This window comes from Rattus norvegicus, chromosome 9, assembly GCF_021556685.1.
Source record: "Rattus norvegicus strain SHRSP/BbbUtx chromosome 9, alternate assembly SHRSP_T2T, whole genome shotgun sequence".
Classification (NCBI taxonomy): Eukaryota; Metazoa; Chordata; class Mammalia; order Rodentia; family Muridae; genus Rattus; species Rattus norvegicus.
This window is the reverse complement of record NC_141542.1, coordinates 109,138,723-109,165,823: the sequence shown is the minus strand read 5'-3', so window position 1 is coordinate 109,165,823 and position 27,101 is coordinate 109,138,723. Positions and strand designations below refer to the sequence as shown.

Here is a 27,101-nt window from a genome sequence, read left to right as displayed (position 1 = left end):
TCTGCTTAGCAAAACTACATAAAATATGCAACACTAGCTTATCTCAACGAGATAAAGAGAGCTACAGAAAACTGGGTCCTCTCACTGAACACTTAGCTAAAGACTCTCCTAGAACCAGGTATCAGGAATGATACTCTGTGAAAACATTGGGGAATAAGACATTTCTTGCAATCCTTCCTCTTATGGCAGTTTTATCTAGACAGGCAGGGAATCTAGGAGTGGATTGTTGAGATTTCAGGTTCAAAAACTAAGCCCACAGCGACTACCCTGGAACATGGTTGTTTTCCACAGGCTCACTACATGTTCCTGGCTGGTCTGGAGCTTGCAGTCCTGTTTCAGCCTCGTTATGCCTGGCGACATGGATACTCTTGATGGAACGATACCTGGTGTGACTAAGATAATGGAAGATGTGTGTGGTGACCACAGTCTAGAGGAGGAGACAGAGAACTTGCAACTCTGACAAGCTGAAGCCATTCACTAGAAAGCAAATTAAAAGCAAAACCAAAAAACTGGACATGGTGGTAAGCCTTTGTGATCTTAGCCTGGGACAAGTAAAGACAGGTGGGTAGTTGATGCTCCAGGCTAGTAAGAGATCTGTCTGTCTGTCTGTCTCCCTCCTCCTTGACACACATAGAAAGAGAGGAGGGAGGACAAACTAACCAACCAACAAACAAAACACTGATGGACAGTGAGGAACGGTACTCAAGGCTGAACTCTAGCTTCTGCACACACATGCATGCCCACACTCACACAGCCTCCCCCACCCCTCAAATCCTACAATTTAAACAACAGCATACCAAAAATGAAAAACATGTTAATGTATTATTTGAACTAAAAAAACCCTTAAAATAGCATTTCTTTTACAATTACATTTGTAACTGTCCATTCACATGTACATATATGCAAAAATAACTAAAACTTTCATAGTGATTATTTCTGGGTGGTAGAATGATGGTTCTTTTATTTAATCGCTGTTCCACATTTTTGTATAAAAAAACAGTAACTGATATATGGCTTTTCATTGGATAGTAATAAACACCCATAGACTCAAAAATAAAAGACAAAGCAAAATGATAACCTTCAGTTTTAACTACAAGTTCCACTTTCTCAGCTTATGTCATTTAGAACTAATATATCTCAGGGTTCTGGAACAATTTATAAGAGCTAATCTAAACCAATGTAGCATGTCTAAGAGCCCCATTAATTTAATTATATGAATTATTAGAATTTTTAATTGCTCTTTGATTGATATAGAAAAAACTAAGATGGTCAAAAGGATTCATATTGACATATTAAATTTAAATATTTGGTAAAGATGGCAACTCAAAACTTTAGAATACAAAATCAGAAATTTATCTCTAGAAATCTTTTCTAGTGATCTGAAAATTTAAAATAATTTCTCTTTACACCAGATACATCAACTATGCCCTTACCTTAGACATCTTTCTTGATTTTTCGGTCTATCTGTTAAAAAAGAGAGACAGAAGTCTGAATTTGTATATGCATATTTAACAGCATGAACTGACCCATGAAGATAGGTATGTGACATCAGTTTGTTTCTTTAGCTTCTCAGTAACCTCAAACATTGCCCTAGATTATTCAATATAAAGAAAAAATTAGGCAAGCTGATAAAAGTATCTGGACATACATCTCTGTATTTGCAAACATATATACTTTTCTTTCAGTACTGATTATATTCTAGACATCAGGGATGGAATCAGAGCAGAAGACAACCTACTTCACATGTCTAACTTAACCGACGCCTGGCAAGGAGGAAATGACACCACAGAGTCCTGTATTCTCAGTGTGTGTCATCTTTTACTGAAAGATCACTTGGGAACTAAATCTTGGCACTTGGGCACAAGGCACAACATGAAGCACATTTATGAGTAAAGAGGACAGATTGAACTTTTTAATGTTTATGTGCCTGTCTGGTACCTCTAAGGTCAGAAGGTGTTGGATCCCCTGGAACTGGAATTGTAGATGGCTGTGAGCCACCATGTAGATGCCAGAAGCCAAATCTGGGTCGTCCAAAAGAACAGTAAGTGCCCTTAACCACTGAGACTATCTCTCCAGCCCTAGAGCTAAATTTTTACACAAACTTTACGACCCCGAAGCTTTGGGAAACAGGAATGTGTTGCCTTTGACTTTCATTGAAACTCAGAAATTAGCAGAAAGTTTCTTTGATGTTTTCTAAACTTTAACCTATATGATCACGTAGACCCCACGTTCCTCTGTCCAGTGGAAATGTTTCACGCACCTAAGACAAAACGATGCTCCTGCACTTCACTGTACCTGAGCAGGCACACTGCGGCGGCATGCAAAAGAACTCATGGGCCTTTAACTCAGTGTTATGATGTTTCATGGGGAGCTGAGTCTTGCTTATCCTTCTCCATTGGTTTTAATTTAGGACACCAACATAAAGAATTTTCAGAGTGTCCAGATCAGGGAAGAACATATAGAGGCAAAGAAAACAAACAAACAAAATAAAAAAAACCAACCAACCAAACAAACAAACAAAAACATCTGTCAAATACCAGTATATACATTAGCCAGCTATCTGGAACTGTGTAACAGAAGAGTGAATTAAGTAAGGTCCATTAGATAGAAAGGACATCCTTAGAAAATGCTATTAACAGACAATAACTAAGTAGATTAAACTATCTCAACGAAGTTGAACAGTTAGGAGCAAGAGTGAAAATAAAGAAGTAAAACCTTCTAAAGAAGAGATAAATAGGTCAGATAGAATATAGATTTGCCAAAAGCTATATATACCCTGACTGCCAAGAATAGTCCAGTTAGGAGATAATAGGAAAGGTAACCACTAACCAGGGAAAAAGTGGTAATGCCAAATCAATACAAAATGTACAAAATACAAAAATGTAAAACTATCTATCTATCTATCTATCTATCTATCTATCTATCTATATATATATATATATGTCCATTCCTGTAACCCCAACATGGGAATAAGAGGAAAGTAAATTCAAGGCCACCCCTGGATAGTTTTCTTGATTTTGTGGGTCTTTTTTTTTTTTTTAAATAGGATCTCTCTACTATGCATCCGTAGCTGGCCTTAAAAGTGTGAGCCATATACTGGGCCAATATTTGTCTTGTTGATGTCTTAAAAAAACCAAGACAATAAAATATCAACTTAATCAAATCAGAATACACAGCAAAAGGAAACTATCAATAACAATGTTTAAGCAAGACAAAAAAAAGGTGAAATTTAAAAAAAATGTGGAGAAAAAAAAGGATCCTCCTTAAAAGACAGATTGGGATAAAACAAACAGGCCAGGCCAACATAATTTGGTTATACTGAATATGGCCAGTGTCAACAGAGGCAAGTGGATAGTTTCTGTTGTTTTAAGTCATAGAAGAGCACGTGACAAGAGAAAATGTTAACAATATACTTCTATGTGAAACATGTAGGATAGACAACAGTATATACAGTTTAATACCATTTTATGGAAAGAAAAATAGCCATTTGTATAAAATCATGCATAAAATGAATGTATAAACCTCAGGCTTATGGTCATTTCTTATAGTGGAACCAAGCGTGATTACAACTTCCCCAATATATCTGCTTAATCTGATCTTCTGAAATAATTTTCTTCCAAAAGCTTGACCCACGGTACACAAAACATCTCCTCCATGCAACTACTGCTATTCTCATGAAAAAGTAGATCTACTTTTACATACTAGCATGTAGAGGACATTTTTAACTAACATAATAAAAAGAATGACAGCAGACACCTGGCTATTGAAAGTGATATGGAGAAAGAGAATTCTCTACATGATTTCCTCTATTTAATACGGAAAAAATGTTACCATTAGCTGTTTGCATTCATGGTGTAGTTTGAAATATGCAATACAAAGGAGCTAGAACTGAAGAATCTGCAGTCTCACCTCCTACCAGCCTCCTATGGCCTGCAGTGAAAACTAAGGATTTCATTTCCACAAAATGTGGCTATTAATAATCTTGTAAAATGTAAATTTATATTTTTAAGTAAAGGAAAAATAAGAACATATTTTTTAAAATGTTTTGTCTTCAATAAAGAGTCAATATAAATGTTAAGCAAAAACATCAAGAAATTCAAAGTTACTGTAGCAAGAAATCTAACTCCTTCTTCCATGCCCACCCCAACGCTGCCTGGAGCATCAAATTCTTACTGTTTTTATCATCTTCCATGGGTCAGGAAGGTCAAAATCGTTTTGACTTTAATAAGTAACCTCTAGAGTGCAGGTGGGGGTGGGGAAAAAAATAAGTAACATCTAAGTTCTTTAGCAGTCAATACATGGAATATACTTGGGATTTCATGGAAACAGTTGTGTTTCAAATATACATGTATAGGTCATCATATTAACTCTTGATAACTTACATTAAATAACATTGAAAATAAGATATTCGTAAAGCTATTCAGTGGATTCTAATTTAAAACACCAAGTGAGCATGTGGATCTTTCAAGATTAAAAAACAGCTGCCTGTCTTCAAATGCTTTCCATTTTGCCTTCTCAGCCAAGGCGTATTTAACCAATAAATAGGCGGCTGTCCCTAGTTATTTACTTGTTAACATTACCTGCAAGCAATGTGTCCATCTGGGGCCATCTATATCATTGGTAACTTTAATACAAAACATTTTGGCACAGCCATTAATGACAGACCATTCCTTGTCAAAAATGGAAGACTCGTTGTTTCCTGAGGGATCCTGAGAGATTAGTTGCAGAGGGACAGGAGTCTATCACCATCATGATGGGGAAGCAGGCGGAACACTGGAGTAGCAGCTGGAAACTCACATCCCTAAACATCTTGACATTCATTAATACCAACCAAGTGGAATTCAAGGTAAAGAATAAAACAGGAGCGAAAGCATCAAGAAATAATCATTTAAAATTTCTGTAAGGAAGATATACTAGAGCCCTGTCCAAATACTTAACTACAGATAAAACCATAAAGCAAAAACAAAGGAAAATCTCACGTCGATTTAAGTAGTACTCCCGGGCAGAGAGACAGGGATACAACCAGTCTGCCATAACTGAAACACAGTAGCTTTACGGAACAGGGAATGAATAAAACCACGGAGCTTACATTTTAAAAGTACCAATAAAACATTAAAGCTTTAATTAACTTTTTAGGGTTTTGTTTTAGAGATAGTGTCTCATGGTCCTGAAACTTGCTATGAAAACCAGAATGGTCTTAAACTCACAGAGAACTGCCTGCCTCTATCTCCAGAATGATGGGATTAAAGGTATGGACCATTATGTCCAGCCCGAAAGCTTTTTGTAATCAACACTCCCAACACATGATCTATTTAAAGTAAAAATGAAAAGAAACAAACTCTCAAAGAGATGGAACAATCTTGAACTCCTGGATTAAGGAAATCCCCAAAGCAAAAACCACAGGTTGTCTCTAGGAATCAATGGAATTGGGGCAGGAAAGATGCAGATGTCCACATTTACAACACAAACTCAAACATGAGTTTTACATATTTTTAATTGGTAACTTCAAATACAGAAAATTTCTCCCACTACCCTGGGCTCATAGACCAGACCAAGTATCAGGGAACCTGTATGGATCTGACCCAGATCCTGTGCATGTATGTATGGATCTGACCCAGATCCTGTGCATGTATGTATGGTGTGTAGCTTGCTATTCTTATGACACTCCTAATAGTGGGCGCGGGAGCGGTCTCTGATCCTTTTCTTCATACTGAGTTGCCTCGTTTAGCCTTAATATGAGGGAGGTACCTAGTCTTATCGCAACTTGATATGCCATGCTTGCTTGATATCCCAGGAAGGAGTGGATTTGGGGGAGAGAAGTGGGAGGGAGAAACTGGGAAGAGAGAAAGAAGTGGAAACTGCAGTCTGGATATAATAAATGAAAGAAGTTTTGTCCCTAAAAATATTCACAAATGATTAATAAAATCTAAAGAAATTAATAAAGAGAAAAAGGAATTATTCTAAATATAGAAGGACAAGTAAGTTCAAAAGCTCAATCTTTGAAATAAATTCTTGTTTTTGAGGCAGGGTCTCACTGTGTACCTCTGGCTGTCCCGGAACTCACTATGTAGACTGAACTGGCTCCTAACTCAGAGAAATCTACTAGCCTCTACCTCCCCAGTGCTTTGAGTTAAAAGAATGTACCACCATGCCTGACAAAAACAAATTTTTCCTATGACTCCAACTAAAGAAATGAGAACAGACATAAAAGAAGGCACAATTACAGACACAGGCTATAAAAAAGGCCACAATTATATATTACACTATACATTACCCAAACAGAACAAAAACTAGAACTGATGCCACTAAATAGCCCATTAAAATCCAGCAATAGTGCCAGTTAGATGGCTCATAGTTATAAGGCTCTTGCCTCTAAGCCTGAATACCAGAGTTAGATCTCAGGGATCCACATGGTAAAGGAAAAAGAATAGGCTCCAGTGAGCTGTCCACTAATCTTAGCACACAAGGAGCATATGCCCCATTTCTCCCAAATACATACATAAATATAAAAAAATTCTAGAAATATTCTTTATTTCAAAGTGCACGCGCACACACACACACACACACACACACACACACTCACATACCCCTAAACTAGAAATGTAAGGGGTCAACACCAGATGGAATTAGAGCAAAATAGCATGGAAATCTGAAGAGACAATAAAGTCATTTAACTATTCCAAGCCTCTGCAGAAAAAAGGAAAGTGTTCTGGTTTATTTGTAAACATAATTTCAAGAACAATCCAGATGGGATAGAAAGGCCCCAAAGTAAGGAAAGAACAAACATCATCAAATTAGCTTCATTAATGGATATAAATACAAAATTTAAAAATATTTGCTGGCAATTAGATTCTAGTAATGTGTCAAAAGTACCAATGTAACAAATGAAGAGAAAACCATATATAAACAGATACTTATGAGGTATTTAATTAAATGCAGCAATCAATCTGCATGAAAACACTAAGGAAACTGCTTATATATAATTCAGGGTTATTTCCCAATAGCAAATATGATTCCTTTAAACAATGGGATTCCTTAAACTAGGGGATGAGGTGATGGTTCCTAGGTTAAAAGCACTTGCTGCTCTTCCACAGGACCCAGGTTTGATCCCAGCAAGGACATGCAACTCACATCTGTCTGTAACTCGAGTTCCAGGGGACCTGATGTCCTCTTCTGGGCACCAGGCATGTGATAAACAGATGTACAAAACACTCATATACATAAAAGATAATGTTTTTAAAAGGGAATATTAAATCTATTTGAAATACAATTTTAGATAAAAAGTCCACTATTCTTTTTTTTTTTTTCCGGAGCTGGGGACCGAACCCAGGGCCTTGCGCTTGCTATGCTAGCTAACTCTCCAACCAAAGTCCATTATTCTTACAGTTACTTTAAAACACTAAAGAAAAACTTTGAGCACACCCAAAAGTATCACAATAAAATAAGTCCTCAGATACCACCTTTTATTCAATTTCAATAATTAACACTCAAGTCCAATATTTTATTTCCAGCTTGCCCGGATTACAGTGAAGCAAATCTTAGAACAATACTTCATTCATAATTTAGTATGCACAAGGCTCCAAACAATGGTAAGCTATTATTTCTATGAAAAATTAATTAGTTGTTTAATATAACCAAATAGTCAACTGTCTCATTTTTTTTCACTACAATAAAAATGAAGTATCTACATATTGCAATTTTATTATGATTATTTAATTATTAAGATTAGTGCATCAAAAAATCATGAAACAAAACTACCTTGCTAACAGGGCTGAATATGCAAACCCCACAATATTTGAGTTATAAAAACAAACAACAAAAAACAACAGTAGCCAGATTTGATAGATCACATCTCACTTGGGAGGCTGAGGCAGGTGAAGCTCTCTGGGTTTGAGGCCAGCCTAGTGTATATCGTGAATTCCAGGTCAGCAAAAGCTACTAAATAAAGAAACCAAGTCTAAAAAAGAAAGACAGGGGCTGGCAAGATGGCTCAGCAGTTAAGCTCAACCAGGTCCTTTTCTGGCAGGCAGGTGTACATACAGACAGTGCACTCATATACATTCAGTAAATAAATCTTAAAAAAAAAAAAAAAAAAAAAAGGTTTGAGCTACCAAGCCATAGCTAACTCATTTAAAAAAAAAAAAAAAAAGTCCAACAGTAAATCAGGCTAAGAGGAATATAGGCCTTCTATCTCTGAGAGACTGTCACAAGAAGATCATGAGTACAGATGTTCCAGATTGTGCTGGAACAAAAGAAAAAGAAAAAGAATTTTAGACTATGATAATTTATTTGGTAAGGTGCTAAAAAAGGAGAGATGGTAAGTCAAGTCTTTCTAGCTGGCTGTGGTGGTGTGCCACTGTAATCTTAGCACTTAAAAGACAGGAGGATTGCAAACTGGAGGCCAGCTTGGACTACACAGGGAGACCATGTCTCAAAAACTGAAAGTTTCTTTCTGAATTGTGATTGTGTGTACTGTGTGTGTGTGTCTGATACTTAGAGGAACAAGCCCCAGATTTCATGTACACTAGATAAGTGTTCTACAAATGAGCTGCATGCCAGCATTCAAAGTTTTTCCTATTCCACTCAGGAATGGAAATAGGGGAAACGCTTAGTAAGAATAAATTAAAAGGCAAACCAGAAGAAAAAAAAAAAAAAAAAAGGCAACCAGGTGTGGTAACACAGCACTGGAGGCTGAGGTTCAAGGATTACAAATTTGAGGCCAACTTGGATTATTATATAGTGAATTCTGGAATAGTCTAGGCAACAAAGAAACCATGTCTCAAAACACAACAAAACTAAAATGCACAGAAACACATTTTAGGTTCTTTTTCTTGTTTGGTTTGAGACAGTCCTTACAATAAAAGCTCAACTTAAACTAGCAATCTTATTTCAGCCTCCTGAATGCTGAGATTACAGGGACGCAACACTATATTTGGCTAGGAACAGATATAGAATTTAAAAAACAAACCCAAAACTATCAAGTCATTTTGTTTCTCCCAAATTGGTATAACTGATTCAATTCTAAACTGAAATCGCCATGGCATGTCTCCTTTCTTCAAGCACTGAGTAAAATAGCAGAAGGATAAATACTTGAGAATAGAAATGTGGATACTTGCCTTTACTACTATTTATATGTCATTTATTTCTAACCACCAGATACGGGAAACGTCATGGGTATCTTTCTACATCTCTGTATCTCCTTAGCTTACTGACCCAAGTCTGCAGCCATTTTGAGGTCCTAGGTCAGTTCAGACCAAAGAAGAGTAACTTCTATTAGCAGTTTGCTGTAAAGAGCACTGACTGCTCTTCCAGAGGTTCTGAGTTCAACTCCAAGCAACCATGTAAGTGGCTCACAACCATCTGTAATGGGGTCCAATGCCCTCTTCTGGTGTGTCTGAAGGCAGTTTCGGTGTACTCATATACATAAAATAATAAATAAGTATCCTGATGCACAACACAAGCACAGAAGTGGAGAATACATACAATGATTCTTCAATACAGAGAAGGCCAGGCTATGAACTTGTTACCCTATACCCAAACACAACTTGTATTCACAATGGTTTTCTAACAATTTATTAAACATAACAAAAAGAGGTTTTGGTTTTTATGTGTAGGGGTAGGGGTGGGGAGGATAAGGACCTAGAAATCTTACACTCAGGGCAAGCACTTGACCAAGTTAACTATACACATACCCAGTAATGCCAAAATGAAAGCTGAAAGGGGAATACTGAATTTCTGAAGCACTTGGTTGATTTTTAGTGAGAAAACCTTGATCCATTAACATACTGCTAGGTACAGATGGCAGATCAGTTAGATCCCCCACATCTAAGATATAAGGTCAAACTAAAATTTTATGCTCTCACCCTGCATTTTTTCAGATGCCACAAGTTATTAGAAGTTCCTTACCCTTGACCCACAGCTTCTTTATTTCAGAGAGTAACACTATCACTCCAATTAAGAGACAAAAGATGAATAGGTGAACAAAACTTATTTTTCCAAGTGGCATTTATAATAATGGAATACTCATAAATAGGAACCATCATTCATGTACACAAAATGTTGTATTTGTATACATTACCCCTAATCTCCAAAGACTTCTCAGTGTAGGATCCTGAAGAGCTTTTATCCAAAGTGCTGGGACTCTCCTTTGATTTGAGGACTGTACAAGCACATTATGAAAGACAACCCTTTTAAAGGAGCTTGGGGCAGCAAGCCACAGTCAAAGGGAGCTGAATTACACTCATGAATGACAATAGAGGGAGGCCCCACCTCCTTTCCCTAGGTTACCAAACTAGTCCACAGAGAGAATCTCATCTCATTTTAAAAGCTCTTCTTTACTGGGCTGTGGTGCTCTGAAGGGAAAAAACCTTCTAGATGGAAAAATTGAAAAAAGGCAGGACAGCCCTTACAACTAAGAAAATCATCACCAAAATTAGATATAAAACCACACACTGACAGTTTGTATGGGTATTACAAAGAATTCCTGAATGGCACCTACCAAAAAAGCCATTGACAATAAGGAGTCTCAAACTAGAAGCATCGTGAAGAAACAGCTTTTATGACCCCTACAGAACCCTGTTTTCCTTATGTTTACAAGACAGATTTAAAAATGTATCTGAGATACTAAAACAATTTTCGCTACGAAGGAAATACTTGAGGACCTAAGACTTAAATCCCTTGCTAGGCAGTAGGGACCCCAATACTTGACGCCAGAGAAACACCTAATCTGTCTAAAGGATATCGAATCCAGAGTCCTGAATAACAAGCAGCAATTAGGACGGAACTACACAACAGATAAGGAGAAGACAGAGAATGTGCGAGTTTAACTACGCTCCAGACACGAGGAGTAAACTGGATTAAGGCCAGTCATAGAGGCCACAGTGGTTTGAACTAGAAGTTCTATGTGTTAAGAGTCTGCTAAGGTAGTACAGGACCAGGCAAGGCGCCACTAACAAATGAGACCGGAAGATACAAAAGGGTCAGTCAGGCGTGGTCTGGGCCTACGGTCCGCTTCAGAGTTAGACTTCATCGCTTCTCCTTTAACGGCCTCCACTACAAGCTCCCTTTCCCCGGTCACTTATACTGCTGCAGCCCTTTGTCTACCTCGGGGAAGGCCACAGCAGACAAGACCACTCTCTTCAATGAGCCTATCACTACCTCCAGTTGGAGAACTTCATTAACATCCCAGGATGACTAGTCTTTCACATCCTCAGGACGAAATGGCACCGTTAAGTGAGAAGATGACCACACAAGCACAAGTGCTTCGTAGATACGAATCTAATGCTGCCTCACCCAACTCCATCCGCCAACGTTAAACGCCCGACTCTCCACTACTGTGCGCGGTAACTTCATAGGGGCCAGCCACGCCCGCCCCGATGTCCTGAACCTGGCCAGTAGAATCACCCAGATGGGGGCCGCCTGTCCAGTTGTCCTCAAAGGGACGACACCGGCCAGGCATCCATCGCTGGAGCCACGGACTAAGGGCGCGGCCGCCCCTCCCCCACGCGCTCCACTTCCGTACTCGTTATCACAGCCTGAGCGGCCGGGGCGAGGAGAGAACTCTAGCACTTCCTCTGGACGGCCAGCCGGACTCGAGCCCGAGCGACAGTGGGTTCACATTGCCCCACACTTACCCGCTAACACGCCAGAGAATGCCCGTCAGGCGACAGCACGGACCTGCCCCGCCCAGCAGCGCGCGCGAACAGATTGCGTCATCGCGCCGTCCCGCCCCTTGCCAACTCCTTCCTGGGCCCCGAGTAGTCCCCTCCCCCGCGGTTGCTAGCAGAGCGCAAGCGTGGACAGGATCCTCTCGTCCGCCTCTGCGCAGGCGCTGTGCCCCTCCCACGGCGGTTGGCCATATAGAGGCTGGGGGCGGGGGGAGGTCAAGCGTAGCCTCTTCTCCTTTACCAAGATGGCGTCTTGTTCCTGTTTCGCCACAGTTCCTACCTTATGAGCTTGGATTCCTCACGCTAATAAAAGAGGAGCAGGTAATGAGATTATCCGCTTTGTGGGAAACTAGAGTTGGGGGAAGGATATTTATTAGGAAAGAATGAGGTGTCCACTGAGAGCGAGAGACAACCGGGGGCGAGTAGGTGGAAGCGTGAGTGCGGAGCAATGAAGGGGAGGGAGCCCTTTGCCTCTGCCCTTTCCTCCAGGAAGATGGCGGCAGCACCGAGCTAGGAGCACCGAGCGGGGATAGGCAGGCGCCTCTGACTTGCCGGCGGGCATCTCTAGCCGCCTCCCGGGCCGTCTCTATGGCAGGCTGTCATCCCGGTATTGGCTACGCGCTGGTCACGTGGGTTTGACCCCCCACCACCACGCTCACCATAGAGTGGTGCTTGTCCCTGGGGACGTGGCCTTCCTGTGTGGTCGTGAGCCCATGCCCCGCGGGGGAGGGCGGAGCCGGCACGGCCCCCTACCCTCTTTCAGTCTGGGGCGGGCGGTGAGATCTGCGGCATTCCCTGCTCGCTGCGGCCGGCTTGAAGCTAGCTGGGAAGGTGCAGTACTGGGCTGCGGCCTGGCTCGGTTGTCCTTCCCTCTATCCCAGGAGGTCCCCTAGCTGGTCAGCGATCGTAAACTCCTACCTAGGCCTTGCACCAAGGCCTTTCTATAGGAAAACACCCTAGAGTACCTCGCCTGAGAAGAGATAGCCATCGCGCGACCCTAGTGGGTGATGCGCACAGTGTCGGTATTCCAAGCTGTTTTGACACATGCCTTGTTGTGAGGAGGTGTTTTTTGTGCGTTATTACTTTGAAAAGTATCCCGGTGCTCGAGGCTACACTGTATATCCTGTCTGAATTAGAAGGTTGAAGGTTCGACTGGGCATGGTGTTTGCATACGGTAGAACTGTGAACCGAAAGAGGCTGACTTGGGTTTTATTATGCTTACAGACAAGGATAAAGTCTGGGGAAAACTGGAGGGTTATAATCTTCATTTATAACTTGGCTCGCCCTTCAGCTTTGGGTTTTGCTCCATACTCACCTTAAGAGCTCAAGCAATGACTTCACATATTTGTTGGTGTCCGTTTGAAGAGTCACTTTTTTAGCAAGTAACTTTCTGAAACCCCGTTAAGTCAATCACAGAATTTTGTTTGAGGCTAGTAGTAGCCATACTCTACAAGCTAAATTTTTATTATGGAAACAGATGTGCATATGGAAACACTGGGTGAAACCTATTGCTTATGCTTAGCTTTTGAACATTTAAAGTACCCATAGGCTAAAATGTTAATTATGTTAGATACTGGGATACTTAAAAGCAGTTCTTTAATGTAGCTGAAAGGGGCTTTGGGTTTTTGTTTTGTTTTGAAGCGAATTAATACTTATGGATTCAAAACAACTCTTAATCTATTATGACAGCTTTAAATTTAGAGAAAATGGAAACTATCTTTCCCGTTTCAGGAATAGTATTTGAAAGCCACAGTTAAGCAATTTCCAATGGCGCCCAAGCTTTATTGGGAGCATTGGTTATGAGTCCTGCACTGCTTAGAGCCTTGCTTCATCTTGAGAAAGCTGAAAGAGCTCAGCCGAGAATAGACAGGGACACACACAAGCAGATCCTTATCTTTTCCTCTTGTGGGCAGGCTGGCTTCTCAGGGACCAAATGGACTTTCCAGTACATTTCTTTTAGTTTTATTTTGATCTTCTAAATTTCTAATGTCAGCCTAATAACCTCATTTCTTTAAAATTTTTCATTAAAAAATAGGGTACCACACACAGGGATTCTGGGGCTCCAGAGATAGAAAAAAAAATCATTTTTCCTTTTGTCTAGCTCTTTATGGTTTACTGCAGAAGATACACTTGTGAAAGAAAGCTGATTTTGCAGGCTGATTTGTGCCATAATGGAAATAATTAAAAGAAATAGAAAATAGACTATGATTACTTATTGGAAAGCCCATTGTGGAAATGTGTAAAAGAGATAGGAAGTAGATTATGATTGCTTGTTGAAAAGCCTTCATAAAGAATGTAAGTAAATCAGTACACCTGTGACCCAGCACTTTGGATTTGAAGACAGAAAGATCAGGAGGTCAGCATCAGCCTCTTCTACATAGTGAGTTTAAGGTCTGCTTGTCCTACAGGATACCCTGCCTCACCCCTGTCCTCCCAAAAAAAGATTATGGTCCTTGAACTGGGGTTTAAAGAATGGTTAAGGGGTTGGGGATTTAGCTCAGTGGTAGAGCGCTTGCCTAGGAAGCGCAGGCCCTGGGTTCGGTCCCCAGCTCCGGAAAAAAAAAGAACCAAAAAAAAAAAAAAAAAAAAAAGAATGGTTAAAGAGCATTTTCAGGTGAGCTGGCAGGATGGAGTGTTGTAAACAGAAAGAGTAGGATAGAGAAAGTGTAACGCTATATATAGCCAGTGGCACACAGCAAACGGTTGAGGATTGGACAAACATATGGCCAATTTCTTGAATGGCAGGGGGCTTAGCTGAGATTATATGAGAACATCGTCATGTCGTATATTCAGTACCTTCTCGATCTTACAGATTGAACAGGATAATGACCATTGGGATGACCTATGATATTTTGTAAGATAGATTCTTCATTATTGCCTTCTATGTGAAAGATATTTACCCTAGTGTCTTGAGCAGAGAACATACTTTTTTTTTGTTTTTAATTTTTTGACAACTTCACACATAAATATTATTTATCTTGATTTTATCTGCCACTTTTCACTCTTCGTGAATAGCCCCCCTCTTTTTTAAGTAACCCACTGAGTTCAGTTAGTGCTTTTTGCATGAACATGGAGAACCTACTAGCAACCACAACCAGGAAATAAAGTTGACACCACCACTATCCTCCAGTGGGCATCTATTGCCCATAACTCCTTAGCTGTGTGGACTTTCATGACTCCCCTATCCCATCCATACTGAAATTGACTGGCTTAATGTTGTGCGGGTAACGTGTGCTGCTCTGAGTTTGGGATTGTAAGGCCATGTCCTGTCCAGCAGGCAGTACTTCATAGTACTCCTCTCCACCTTCTGACTCATTATTTCTGACTCCCTTTTTGCAGTGTTCCCTGAGTCTCACTGGGAAGGGGTGTTGATAGAGACACCCATTTAGGACTAAGTATTCAACACGTTTTTTAAGATCTCTTCTCATTTTGGATTTTAAAAAATCCTTTATCTTAGACTAACAAAAAAGTGACTGTTCTTTATGTCATTAAAGACTACACTTAAATAGTGTTCATCATGAAGATTTCAAAGATTGAGGGGTCTCTCATTTTTAGTTGTATAGATAAATACTATTTGAGGTGTATTTTAAAACTTTAACTAAATCCTTAAAAAGCTCATTCTTCTGAGAATAATATTTTAAAACCAGGAAGTAAATGAAAAATGTAAAAAAAATTTAAAAACCAAAGTGCACATTTGTTATCACTTGGTTTAAATGAACTAAAAGTCTTCCCTTAGGAAGGTAAATGTGAGTCCATTCTTCTCATTGCACCTAACATGATATATCATAAATTTTAGATTTAGAAAACAGCTACAGGGGCTGGAGAGAAAGCTCAGAGCATTTTCTGCTTTTACAGAGGACTTGGATTCAGTTTCCAGCACCCAGGTGGCTATTCTCATCTGTCTGAAACTCCAGTTTCAAGGAATCTGACATCTTCTGACTCTCAGGGTGCCAGGCAAAAACATGGAGTTAATATATGCAAGTCTTACGCACATAAAATAAAAAGAAATCTTTGAAAAGAAACAGCTACGAACCAGGAATGGTAGAAGAAACATGTCTATAATTCTAGCACTTGGGAGGCTGATCAAGTAGATGAGAGATTCAAGGCCAGGCTAGCCCACAGAGCATGACTATGCCTTCTCATACTTGATTTCAGAAGCTCTGTTTGTGGGGACAGAAAAAGATGCAACACTCTTGATGAGTCATAGCCACACTTAGTCAAGTTCTTGTCCCAGGTTCTTTCAGACAGCGAAGGTGCTATGACACTGGCAAGGTCTAGTCCCTGTTGGCTTGGTTCCTATGTCATCCTCTCTGTTTTTCTTCATGGCTCTTGTGCTTTTCAGTGATAGCTTGTTGCCTGATTCATAATATACTGCAGTTGGATTTCCTTTCTGTGGCTCATTTACATGTAGCAAATGTTTTGAACCATTTCTGCTGAATTGAGACTCCTGTGTATTCAAAGTGGGTTGGCAAACTAATTTTCTCCCTCTGAATCTCTGTCTTTTGGTGTCACTGGTCCATGGGTGCTTTTGCTGACATAGGCCATCTCCATATATTCATTCAACCCAGGGTACATTTGTATACATGTGTGGGTAAACACAAGATAAAAGGGTGTAATCTCCCAGCATTTGGGCAGTTGGAGCAGGAGGATTAAGAGTTTAAGCCTTGTTACTCTCAGCTTCATGCTGAGTTCATGGATACGATGGCCTTTTTAAAAGTTATAAATAATGCTTCAGTAAACAAAAGTCTCATAATTTAAGCAAGAGGCAAAATGGTTATTTTTACATGTTGTATAATTAGTTGATAAATTAGTCAAAGCTGTTGGTAACAAAATTTTAAGTGAATATCTACAAATTTAGAGTTATTTCTTTACTCTTTTTTTTTTTTTTTTTTTTTTTTTGAGATAGTGTCTCTCTGTGTCTCTGTGTACCCCTGGCTGTCTTGAAACTCTCAATGTAAACTATGCTGGCCTGCTTCTGCCTCCTGAGTGCTGGGACCAAAGTCATGTGCCACTGTACCCAGGTGTCCTGGTACTTACATGGTAGACCAGGCTGATCTCAAACTCAGAGATCTGCTTGCCTCTGCCTCCTAGCATTAGTAGTCAGTTTAGCAAAGCAATAGAAGTAAGTTCCTCCCTAGAGCCTATGATTGTCAGCTTCTGACCACGTTTACTTTATCAGGTCTGAATTTTTTCAATGTATCCAGAAGTAATTGGTTGCCTATATAACTTATTTGCCAGTGAAGGACTATTGCATGTATCTTCCCTGGAAGATTGATATTATAGCATTCAGGGCTGGGTGCAAGGATACGATTGATGCATGTCCCCCACCCTACTCTCTGTGTAACACCCAGTACTATGAAAGCTAGTCAGCAGGAAGTTTTCAGATTGTTTCCATCTTGGTTATATTATGTCCAGCATCCAAAATGTGAAAGCATAAATTTTTGATTTATATTTGTGATAGCCCCTTGAGTGTGCATTCTTCCCATTATCCAAGTGGTGATTGGCAAGTGTTTGCCTTATCAGTTAAGCTATAACAGGCTCTGAAAGAAATCTGTCAGGCCTCTGTTTTCTCAGTTGCTAAGTGGTAGCAATACTATGTCTAAGATGAATGGAAAGATTTAATCAAGTTTATTTAAAAAAAAAAAAAGCAGAGAACCACAAACAATCCCTTAGATTGTAAAATCACAGCAGTTTGCATTTGGAAACCAAGAAAATGAAACTTTTTTATGTCTATAACATTTTAGGAAATGGTTACATGTTATTTTGAGCTAAAGCAGAATTTATTTTTTCTATTTTCTAGAATAATAAATATTTTAATGATGGGATCTCATTTGGATTGTTATTCCAGACTTGTTGAAGTTTTCTGTGTACCGTTAGTGGTAAACAAGGTGAGAAGACAAGTTGGGTATCTTGACCTTACAGAGCTTGATTCTGACTGTTAACTGAATAGCATTACACTGACCATAACTACTTTCCCTTACTACTTTATTTTATTTTTTATATTTCATTATATCCATTTATACACATCTGATTGTATTGAGAGAGAGAGAGAGAGAGAGAGAGAGAGCGCACATGTGCATGCATGCATGTATGTGTACATGCCACAGTGTACAGTAGGAGGTCAAGATGACTTGCGAGAGTTCTTTCCTTCCAGCACATAGATCCCAGGTCCCAAGTCATCAGGCTAGATGGCTAGACGCCCGCTGAGTAGCTGAGATGATGTCTCACTCTGTAGCCCAGGCCAGTGTGGTGCTCACTGTGTAATTCTAGCCTCCCAGTCGCAGGGATTCGAGGTGTGTACAGCCACTTGCCCTTACTAATTTTTCTTGGTACTGGTAGGAATTTTAAAATTAAAATTTTATTCAAAATCAAGTTTATATCTTCATGTAGTCTAAAGTTAAATCCTAGAAAGGCCAAAGATACCAGTATTCTTCCCCCGCTTACAGTTCCAATCTCGTGTAGAGGGCTCACTTAGTAGTTTCTTCATTTTCCAATTTGGAAGAGCTGTCTGACTTCTAACTAACCACCATGATTCCTATATCGTGTCTTCACTTAGCTGAGAGTAAGTGAGAAGTTTCTAGCACACACACACCCCCAATTCTGTCATTTTTATGCAGAAAGATTGGTAGCTACTTAGACTGGGTTTATCCATAATTTGATTAGTTCAGTATTTATTTAATGTTTATATTTTACTGCCTAGTACAATTTATAGCTAGGCCAAATGGTATAAAGTTAGGTTATTATACATCTAGTTTGTTGAACTTTTTCAGTTTTCTTGTCTCTAAAATCCAATTCCACATTCTCCCCCAGTTCTTGAATTATATTAATAATTAATAAACATAATTCCTTTTATCTAATGAAATAGTATTCTGCTTATTTCATTTAGAAGATTTATTATCATTTTACACATATGAGTGTGTGCCTGCTTATGTGTATATATATATACCACATGTGTGTGGTGCCTATGGAGTCTAGAAAAAAACATCTGATACTTTGAAACTGGAGTTACAGAGGATTGTGAGTGGTCATGTGAATGCTAGGAACCAAACCTGGATCCTTTGCAAGAGCAACAAGTGCTCTTAACCTCTGAACCATCTCTCCATGCCATCCTACCTTGTTTCATTTTTAATCAATCTATTCTAGTGCCTGTGACTTTGCCTGTTCTTGGCGTCTTCCTATGGCTCTTGATACCTTCTGTGATGGCAGCTTGGTTTTCAGGAACCCAAGTCCACTCCTTTCTGTGTTTTACTTTAATTTGGTGAGGGGCATCCTCTGGTAGTTGTCATACAGTAGTTGTAAGAGCTTGAGCATCTGAAAGTCTTTTTTCTGCCTTATTTTCTATATGAGATTTGGGGCATGTTTTCCTCTGAGATTTAGAACAGCACTCCTGTAGGGGCTGTTTTCATCCTGTCTCTTGTGTCGGTCCTCTTCACTCTGAACGTCATGCTTTTTTCTGCTGGGCATTTTTCTTGGTTTATCACTTTGGTTTCTTCCCATATACTTTATTGTTCTTTCCAGAATTCTCTTGGTACTTCCAAGTTAGCATTGCAACTTTTCTAGATTTTCTACTACCCCTAATTAAAAATTTAACTTGGTAGATCAGAATTCCATGTATGGGGGTACAAAATGAGGTTATGACTGATGAAAACAGTGTGCAGTAATAGAATATGGCTGATTAGCATTCAGCAATCAAGTACTTCATCATTTTGTGATTAAAAAGTATTCAACATTTACTCTCAAGAGTTTTAGAATGTGTGCTATCTTATTTACTGAGTTCGTAATACAATACAATCTTTATTGACACTTTGTACCTTCAGCTTTCATGTCCTTCCTGGAAAATGTTCTCAAATGTATCTCGTAACCCTTTTGCTGAACTCTTTGAAGAGCTTTCTTTACTCTTTGTATTTCTTTTTTAGAACTCATATTTTTGTCTCTTGGGTGCTGTACCTATAGATATACTATAGATATTCTAAGTTTTCTTTACTTCAAAGTCACTGTTTGCTTCAGGCTACTTTATGTTTCTTTTGAGTTTGTTTGTTTGTTTGTTTGTTTTTACCTTTTCCAGAGCCTTTTCTGGACTTATCCAGTCTTGCTCTTTGCTGCCTACCAGTGTGTCAGAGAGCCTCTGATCCTGTGGTCCTGTCTTGCCTAGGGCAGTACTCACTATAGAGCAGTTGGCAGGACTGTCTCCTTTGAGCATAGGAGCTGATAACCCTCCTTTTAAAGGCTGTACTCCCTGATTAGAGAAAACAGTGACAGCCTTTGGTGAGGACAGCTGTCTAGCTCTACAAAGTTCCATGTGACTCGAGGTCATGCTCAAGTTCTTAATTTTATATCCAACCCAGGATGCTGCTGCTCTTAGGCAGCTTGTGCTGTCTTCTGCATTACTGATGAAAGATTCAGCTCTTTCTGATCAAGTTTCCATGTCTAGCCTCTTAAATTTTGAAGTTCTTATTTCTATTCAGGCTTGGTGTTGTCGTTTTAATAGTGCTGCAGAAAGGAGTACTAGAAAATGTACTCCTGCCACACGCAACTGCTATGGGAGGAGGAATAAAACCAGGACAGTTCCCTTGTGCTGTCACAGAGGCCACATGTGAATGTGTGGAGACAGGCATGTCAGTTACAGTCAAGAATGGGGGAGGGAACAATAGCATCATAGGGTTAGAGCAGAAGACAATAGCCATTGGACAGAAGCTACTTGGGGAAGCTTGCTAATGGAGTGGCACCTGTTTCAAGCCTGCAATGAGTGGATGAGCTGTGGACAGCCCTTTGAAAAGATTCTAAGTGTAATGAATAGGAAGTACAAAAGCATGGGGTAGGAACGTGATTGGAGTGCTGAAGAAATACAGGACATGAGGTCCTAGAAGACAATACAGAGCACAGCCAAGTGTGTGGGTGAAGAGCTGTAGGTCAAGGAGCGAGGCAAGCAGACCTTGAGGCCCTCGGTAATGAATGCCTTCGAAGACCTGCTGCAGAGTCCTTGGTGGTGGTGATAGTTTTCCCATCAGCCTAGGAGTCTGTGCTTTACTCTCTCCTCTGAGGAGGCCCCAGGGTGAATGCAGTTGGTGAGGAACAGCATGGACTATATCTTTGCCTTTCATTTCTTGCTCTGCCTAACCTGGCACTGTCTCACATTCTACCACCTACCCAAAGGCTGTGTGTCCTCCAAAACCATACCACTTGTGACTTCTCTTGCAACTAAAATCACCTTCTTGGAGATATGCCCCCTCTGCAAATAGGATGAGTTGGTGTTTATAAATGCAGTAGAACTGGAACAGGCTTAGGCTTTTCAGATGGTCAGCCTAGGCTACTCTGACTAGTTGGAAAAGTTGTGTTTTTCAGTAATATTTTCTTACAAGGTTTGCTTTGGTAGCCTTCAGCAATACTATTTTAAGCTTACAACTTGAATTTCACTTCAGATCATCATTCTTCTGTTTACTCCTGCTCTGTTGCCTGACTATGGGCATTGTGTCTTAAGAAATGTGTAGGGCTGGAGAGATGGCTCAGCCGTTAAAGGCTAGGCTCACAACCAAAAATATAAGAAATGTGTATTGCACCACTCTGATAGGAAGCCGGAGAGATTATAAATAATGCAGGCTTCATAGTTCAGAAATTCAGATGCAGCTGGAGAGGTGGCTTAGCAGTTAAGAGCTACATGGACTGCTTTTCTCTCGGTCTTGAATTCAGTTCCTACCATCCATGTCAAGCAATTCACAACTGCTTTTAATTCCAGTTTCTGGAGGACCCAAGCTCTCTGGCCTCGGTGAGCACCAGCATTCGTGTGTGCATATCTACACACAGATACATACCCCAAATTAAAATTAGCAAAAATAAATTAAAATTCAGATGGCAGACAAACTAAGTGAGATTCCAACCTAATAGTAAAAGAATTTCTGTAAAATTGTATTTTGTACACATCAGACTGGGAAGAATGGACATGATCATCTTAGTTGTTATCAAGGTGACAAGGATGGTTCACAGATTGTAACTAGACATTTGAGCTCATTAGAAAGGCAGTTTTATTCTGGCAGTGCAAATTGATACATTGCCTTAAAAAAAAAATGTATTTTTCAGGAATCTGACCTAAGGAGACTCTGGCCCAACTGAACAGAGACCTTCCTTTCTTTTTTTTCACTCCTTTCCCTTGGAAGAAGCTCACTGAGTAGCCCAGGCCAGACTCAAGTTCTTGTTTCTCCTGCCTTGGGCTCCCAAATGCTAAAATTAAAGTTATGAGCCACCACAGCCAGCTGAAGAATTTCCTCTTCAGCATTTTAGGTAGTTAACAGCAAGACAAACAACCCAAAAAATACAAGCTCACCAGGAGTGGCGGTGCACATCCTTAATTCCAGCACTTGGGAGGCAGAGGCAGGTGGACCTCTGAGCTCCAATACTAGCCAGAGCTATGTAATGTGACTCTGGATACAGAAAAAGTACAAGCTGCTGAGGAGTTCCATCAGCGGGGAAGTTATTGTTATGTTTAGTCCATCTAACATGCAGTTGGTAAGAAGCGAATTAGAGTTAGGCAAGTCCTAGAAAGGCAGTGTGACCTATTTATATATGGAAATAGGTGTGGCAAATGGTAGGTGTATGTAATGAGATCTTGTTTTTATTTAGGCCATGTATTTGGAGATGTTTCTTAAAGAATATATAAGGAACCAGGTAGAGTGGCACATGCCTTTAATTCCAGCATTGGGAAGGAAGAGACAAGCAGATCTCAGTGAGTTTGAGGTCAGCCTAATCTACACAGTGAGTTCCAGGACAGCCAGAGCTACATAATGAGACCGTGTCTCAGAAAACCAAAGAGCAAAAGAAAGGAAGGAAGACAGACAGGCAGACAAACCTGGGAGAGTGTCAGTTTTTACATAGCTCTGTTGAATTGTATTGCTTAATGATAAAAATTACATTTCTTGATAGACTATTCTTACAGCATCAACACATCAATACCATTGTGCTACAAATTAATATCAATGCATTAATTCTACCAGTGTTAACCAAGCCAGTATTAATGTAGCCCCTCCTGTCCTATCTCAGGCCCTGCTATGGGCAGAAGACTCTCGGGATTGATAGGCTTTGCTGTGACAGCAGGCTACATCTAGAATGACTAAAGGTAGGATTACTGATGCAGAAGCCACATGCTTGTTAGTGACTGTGAGCAACCATTGTGAGTTCTTTTCAAATAAGTTTCTGAAAATTCTCTTAAGATTTGCCCTTTTTATACCCATGTGTCATTCACAGAAATTCCTAAGGGTAGACACAACAGTATTTGGTTTCTCAGATTAGATTCGGACTGCTAGACCTTGTTTCTTTATCCCTGACTGGATGAAAGTCTGAGGTCTATTCCCTGAAGACCTGCATTTAGCTTTGGACCTATTATTTTTAATTAGTTTTGAGAAAGGGGCTTGCTGTATATGCCATGTTGGCCTTCAGCTCTCGGTAGCTCCGAGCAGACTGGCCTTGAGCTCTTGAGTGATTCCCTCCTGATACAGCAGAGCACAGCTAAGTGCTGAGATTACAAGTGAGGGCTTCACTCTATACCCTTGGCTGGCCTGGAGCCTTCTGTGTAGACTAGGCTAGCTTTGAACTCAAGATCCTCCTGCCTCTATTTCACAGTTGCTAGGACTGAAAGTGTTTATCACCATGTCCAGCTTCTGCTTTCTTGATACAGATTCTCTCTCTGAACCTGGATCTCACAGATTTGCTGAAGTGGCTGGCCATGGAGCTCCTGGGATCAGCCTGCCTCGCCCTCCAAATCTGAGTGCTGGTGTTGTGAGTGCTGTGTGTGGCTTTCATGTGGGTGTTGGGGATCCACGCAAAGGTCCTCAAGCTTACATTTTAATAAATGGACCATCTCCCTAGTTTAAAAGTAAAGAAATGAGTCTCTGAGAGGGTTTATTTTTAGAGCTCTGGGATCTCAGAATATTTGATTAACTCAATTCATTAGAAATTTAGCTTAAGATTTATCATTTTAAGAGTGATACATTGACCTGATAGTCACTTGTATAGTATTCAGCGTTGTGGTCCATTTCAAGAGCGAAGCCCGGCGTAGTGAATGCAGGTCCTAGTACCTATGAAGCACAGGCAAGAGGATCTCTAGTGTGAGTTTAAGGCCAGTTTCATCTATGTGTGTAGTGAGTTCTAGGACAGCCAGGATCCATGAGTGAAACGAAAGCTTCACTTGCTAGACATGTGATGAACACCTGTAATCTCCCTATGCTTGAGAGTCTGAGATAGGAGATTGTGAGTTTGCAGCCAGCCTAAGCCACTTAGCAAAAGCTTATCTCAGAAATAAACAAAACAAGACCAAAAAAACACCTTACCTGTAAAACTTGTGTTTATTGCTTCTTTATTCTCAGTAACAGTTCTCAGCTAGGACAAATTGTCTACAGTGCTTGGAGACCTTTGGTAGTCATAACTAAATGGTGCTTCTAGACTCTCGTGGTGAAAATTGTAAATAGTTGATGTCCTACAATGCACAGGACAGCCCCACAAAGATTATCTGATCTAAATGCCAGTAGTGTTGTCATTGCGAAGCTCTGTCACACAGGGTCAGTTGGTAAAATCTTGTCATCATCAGCTCTCTTTTTCACTCAGGGAAATAGAAAGAACCTGGTGGAGAGCAGCTGTGGTTTGGTGCTATGTCGCCTGCAGTATAGATGTTCTCAGGGATGATCTGCACTGCTTACCTTTGCTGGGTTTGGGTTAAGCAATGTGTATAAACGCACTTAATCCTCACAGTGACTCTAACAGGTACAGGAGAGGAGACAGGTATAGGGAATCAGGGAGTCAAGATTTGCAATTTTTTTTTCCCTTTGGCTTGTTTTCATCCTCACTTTTTTCTTTTGTTTTGTTTTGTTTTGTTTAGAGACAGGGTTTCTCTGTGTAGCCCTGGCTATCCTGCAGCTTGTTCTGTAGACCAGGCTGGCCTCAACTCAAGAGATCCTGCCTCTCAAGTGCTGGGAAGGTGTGCACCCCCTCTACCCTGCTTATACTCTACATTTAGAAGTTAACAAATTTAAATATTCAGTCACAGTTGCCTAATGAGTGTCTTCAGAGCCTCTCTAAAGTTTCAAGGTAATGTCCACACCATTGTTTTTCTAGTCCAGGAGTGAGGAGAGTCAGGTCTTTAAATATTCAGTTCCAAAATACCCATTGTAGAATTGTCTTGTGTCCCTCAGTAAGCAAACACTCATCTTTCACCAAGTACACATTCCTAGGTAGGTTTCTGGTAGGGAATGGGCACATCAAGAGTCTCAGTCCTAAGGCCATCATGTACACAAAGCCCGTCTTTACAGTACCCTGCTGCTGCTTCACACTGGAAGCAAGACTTGTGGTCCAGACCACCAGCCACATTAGTGTTTCTGTCATTCTCTTAGTGATCTAGCTGCAGTGATTCAAGCCACATCCTGTCAACCCCGCTCTAGATAAGGATAAGATATTGATGAACATTTTCTTGTCAGGATCACCATGTCTTAACTGGGTAGCCAAATTATCAAGGATACTAGTATGTGTTTGAGGGGATAAACAGGATACTGTTAATTTGTATGTGGCATACTTGTCTTCCAACTGACTTTTTGATGAATTAGAGTGGGCTTTTGGGCTCTGGATCTGAGTTCCAAGCTCTGGGAAAATGCTTGCTCTATATATGTAGACATACTCTAGTCCGAAGGCCATCAAGTGACGTCGGTGCACAGCTCTCTCAGGTTTATGTGTCCTAGGATTAATAAGTCTCTTGAAGTCCAGGTGTGCTTGTGAGTGCGTTCTGTGGCTGAACTCAGGTCCTCAGGGCAGTCTCCTTTGACACCATTCTTTGGTTGTTAGGAACTGTGTTGCTTGATGGTATGTGACTCTCTGTTCTGCAGCAAGGTTAGTGCTGCTTCTTCTCACTTCTTACCCTTTTCTATGCCAATCACCTTCGTTAGCATAATTCCTTTGCCCTTCTGACATCCTTTTCCAGGGGTGGGGAGGCAAGGGGCACACACCTAAGTTGGCTGAGGGCAGGGAACAGTGGTTTGTGTGTCTGCCAAGTAAAAAAGGACACAGGTAAAAAAGGACATGCAGAATACTGAGCTTGCTGGTGGAGTTTCCGACCCTCTGAAGTTGTACTGGACAGGCTTTTCCTTTCACTGCTAATTGGACTAGCTGAACTCAGTGCTAATTCTGGTTTCTTTCTAGAGATGGGAAAGTGACTTCAACCAAATACAGATGATAACACTTTACTACAGATACTGCTTGAGTATGTCTCAGGGATAGTCTCTAGGGTGTACTAACACTTTCGTCCAGCCTTCCCAGTACTGGGTTTCCCCATAGCTAGATTTGAGTTAGTGCAGAGTCGGAATGATCTTTAAGCAAAGACCCCCTCACCTGGAGTCAAGCAGTTAAGGACACATGCCTGGGTTCCTGGGGAAAGGGAAAGTGGTCCTCTGTGGATTCCTTGGCAGCAGCACTGCAGAGCAGTCCAACCAGTGGAGGTTTGAAACCTGGAGGGAGGCAGCTACTACAGTGGTTGCCATGCAGAGGCCTTGGGGAAGTGGTAGCTGGAGAAGAAAGTGATCTGACCCACCAATAAGTAGAAGAAAGGAGAGAAAGAGAAACAATAGTACAAGTGGAGAACTAGCAGAAAGTTTTAGAACAGGTTTGGTTGGTTTGGCTGTTTTTGAAATTAAGATAGAGGTGACTGACTTGCAGAGGTGTTCTCTCACGAATCCCTTTCTTGTATAAAATGTATGGTTCTAAATCCCTACTTTACTTTATAATGTTTCAGGCTTGATAGAATGTATATGAGTAGAAACAGAATCATTTTGTAGTTGTGAGGGTTTTTCTTGTTTGTTTTGTAATATTGAGAATTGAATCTGAAACTTCAAGCATGCAAGGTAAGCACTCTAGCACTTAACTATATCCCCAACTGTATTAGTCAGGGGTCTCTAGAATAACAAAACTTAGAGAATAAATCAATCTCTTTCTCTCATTGGTGTGTGTGTGTGTGTGTGCATGCATGCATATATATATATATATATATATATATATGGTTATATGTACATATAATAAACGTGTGCTTTATATATAATTATATATGATATATGTTATATAACTACATATGTTATGTACATAATATAGAATGACTTACAAGCTGTGGTCCATCTAGTCCAAAAATGTCTGGCTATAAATGTTCAAGAATCCAGCAGTTTGCTTAGCCCATGAGGCTGGCTGTCTCAGCTGCTCTTCTGTATAGGCTGGAATCCTGAAGAAGTAGGCTCTGATGCCAGTGAAGTAATGGACTTGCAAGAGCAAGCAGGGAAGAGCAAAAGTTTTCTTTTTCCTTGTCTTCGTATAGGCTTATAGCAGAAGATGTGGTCCAGACTAGAGGTGGGTTTTCCCAACTCAAATGATCTGATTTAAAGGTGTGTCTTCCTACCTCAAAGATCCAGATTAGAAGTG

The 27,101-nt window shown here is 40.3% G+C and overlaps 2 protein-coding genes across 31 annotated transcripts in view; one reads left to right on the top strand and one right to left on the bottom strand.

The window, feature by feature from the left end:
* The window catches only part of Septin2 (septin 2), a 33,012-nt gene extending 21,309 nt beyond the window's left edge, over nt 1-11,703 (bottom strand). Inside the window, exons 1-3 of one of the 8 annotated variants that reach the window (XM_087564497.1) lie at nt 11,274-11,703; nt 10,079-10,159; nt 1,434-1,464 (exon numbers count right to left, since the gene is read on the bottom strand). In XM_087564497.1, the coding sequence (XP_087420623.1) occupies nt 1,434-1,442 (9 nt within the window). In that variant the 5' untranslated portion in view covers nt 1,443-1,464; nt 10,079-10,159; nt 11,274-11,703. 8 annotated transcript variants of the gene reach the window in all.
* Nucleotides 11,704-11,884: 181 nt separating this feature from the next.
* Hdlbp (high density lipoprotein binding protein) overlaps nt 11,885-27,101 on the top strand; it is a 69,662-nt gene continuing 54,445 nt past the window's right edge. For 5 of the 23 annotated variants that reach the window (NM_001432863.1, XM_087567522.1, XM_087567511.1 and 2 more), the window contains 2 exon segments: nt 11,885-11,987; nt 17,467-17,554. The gene's annotated coding sequence lies outside the window, so the exon portion shown is untranslated. 23 annotated transcript variants of the gene reach the window in all.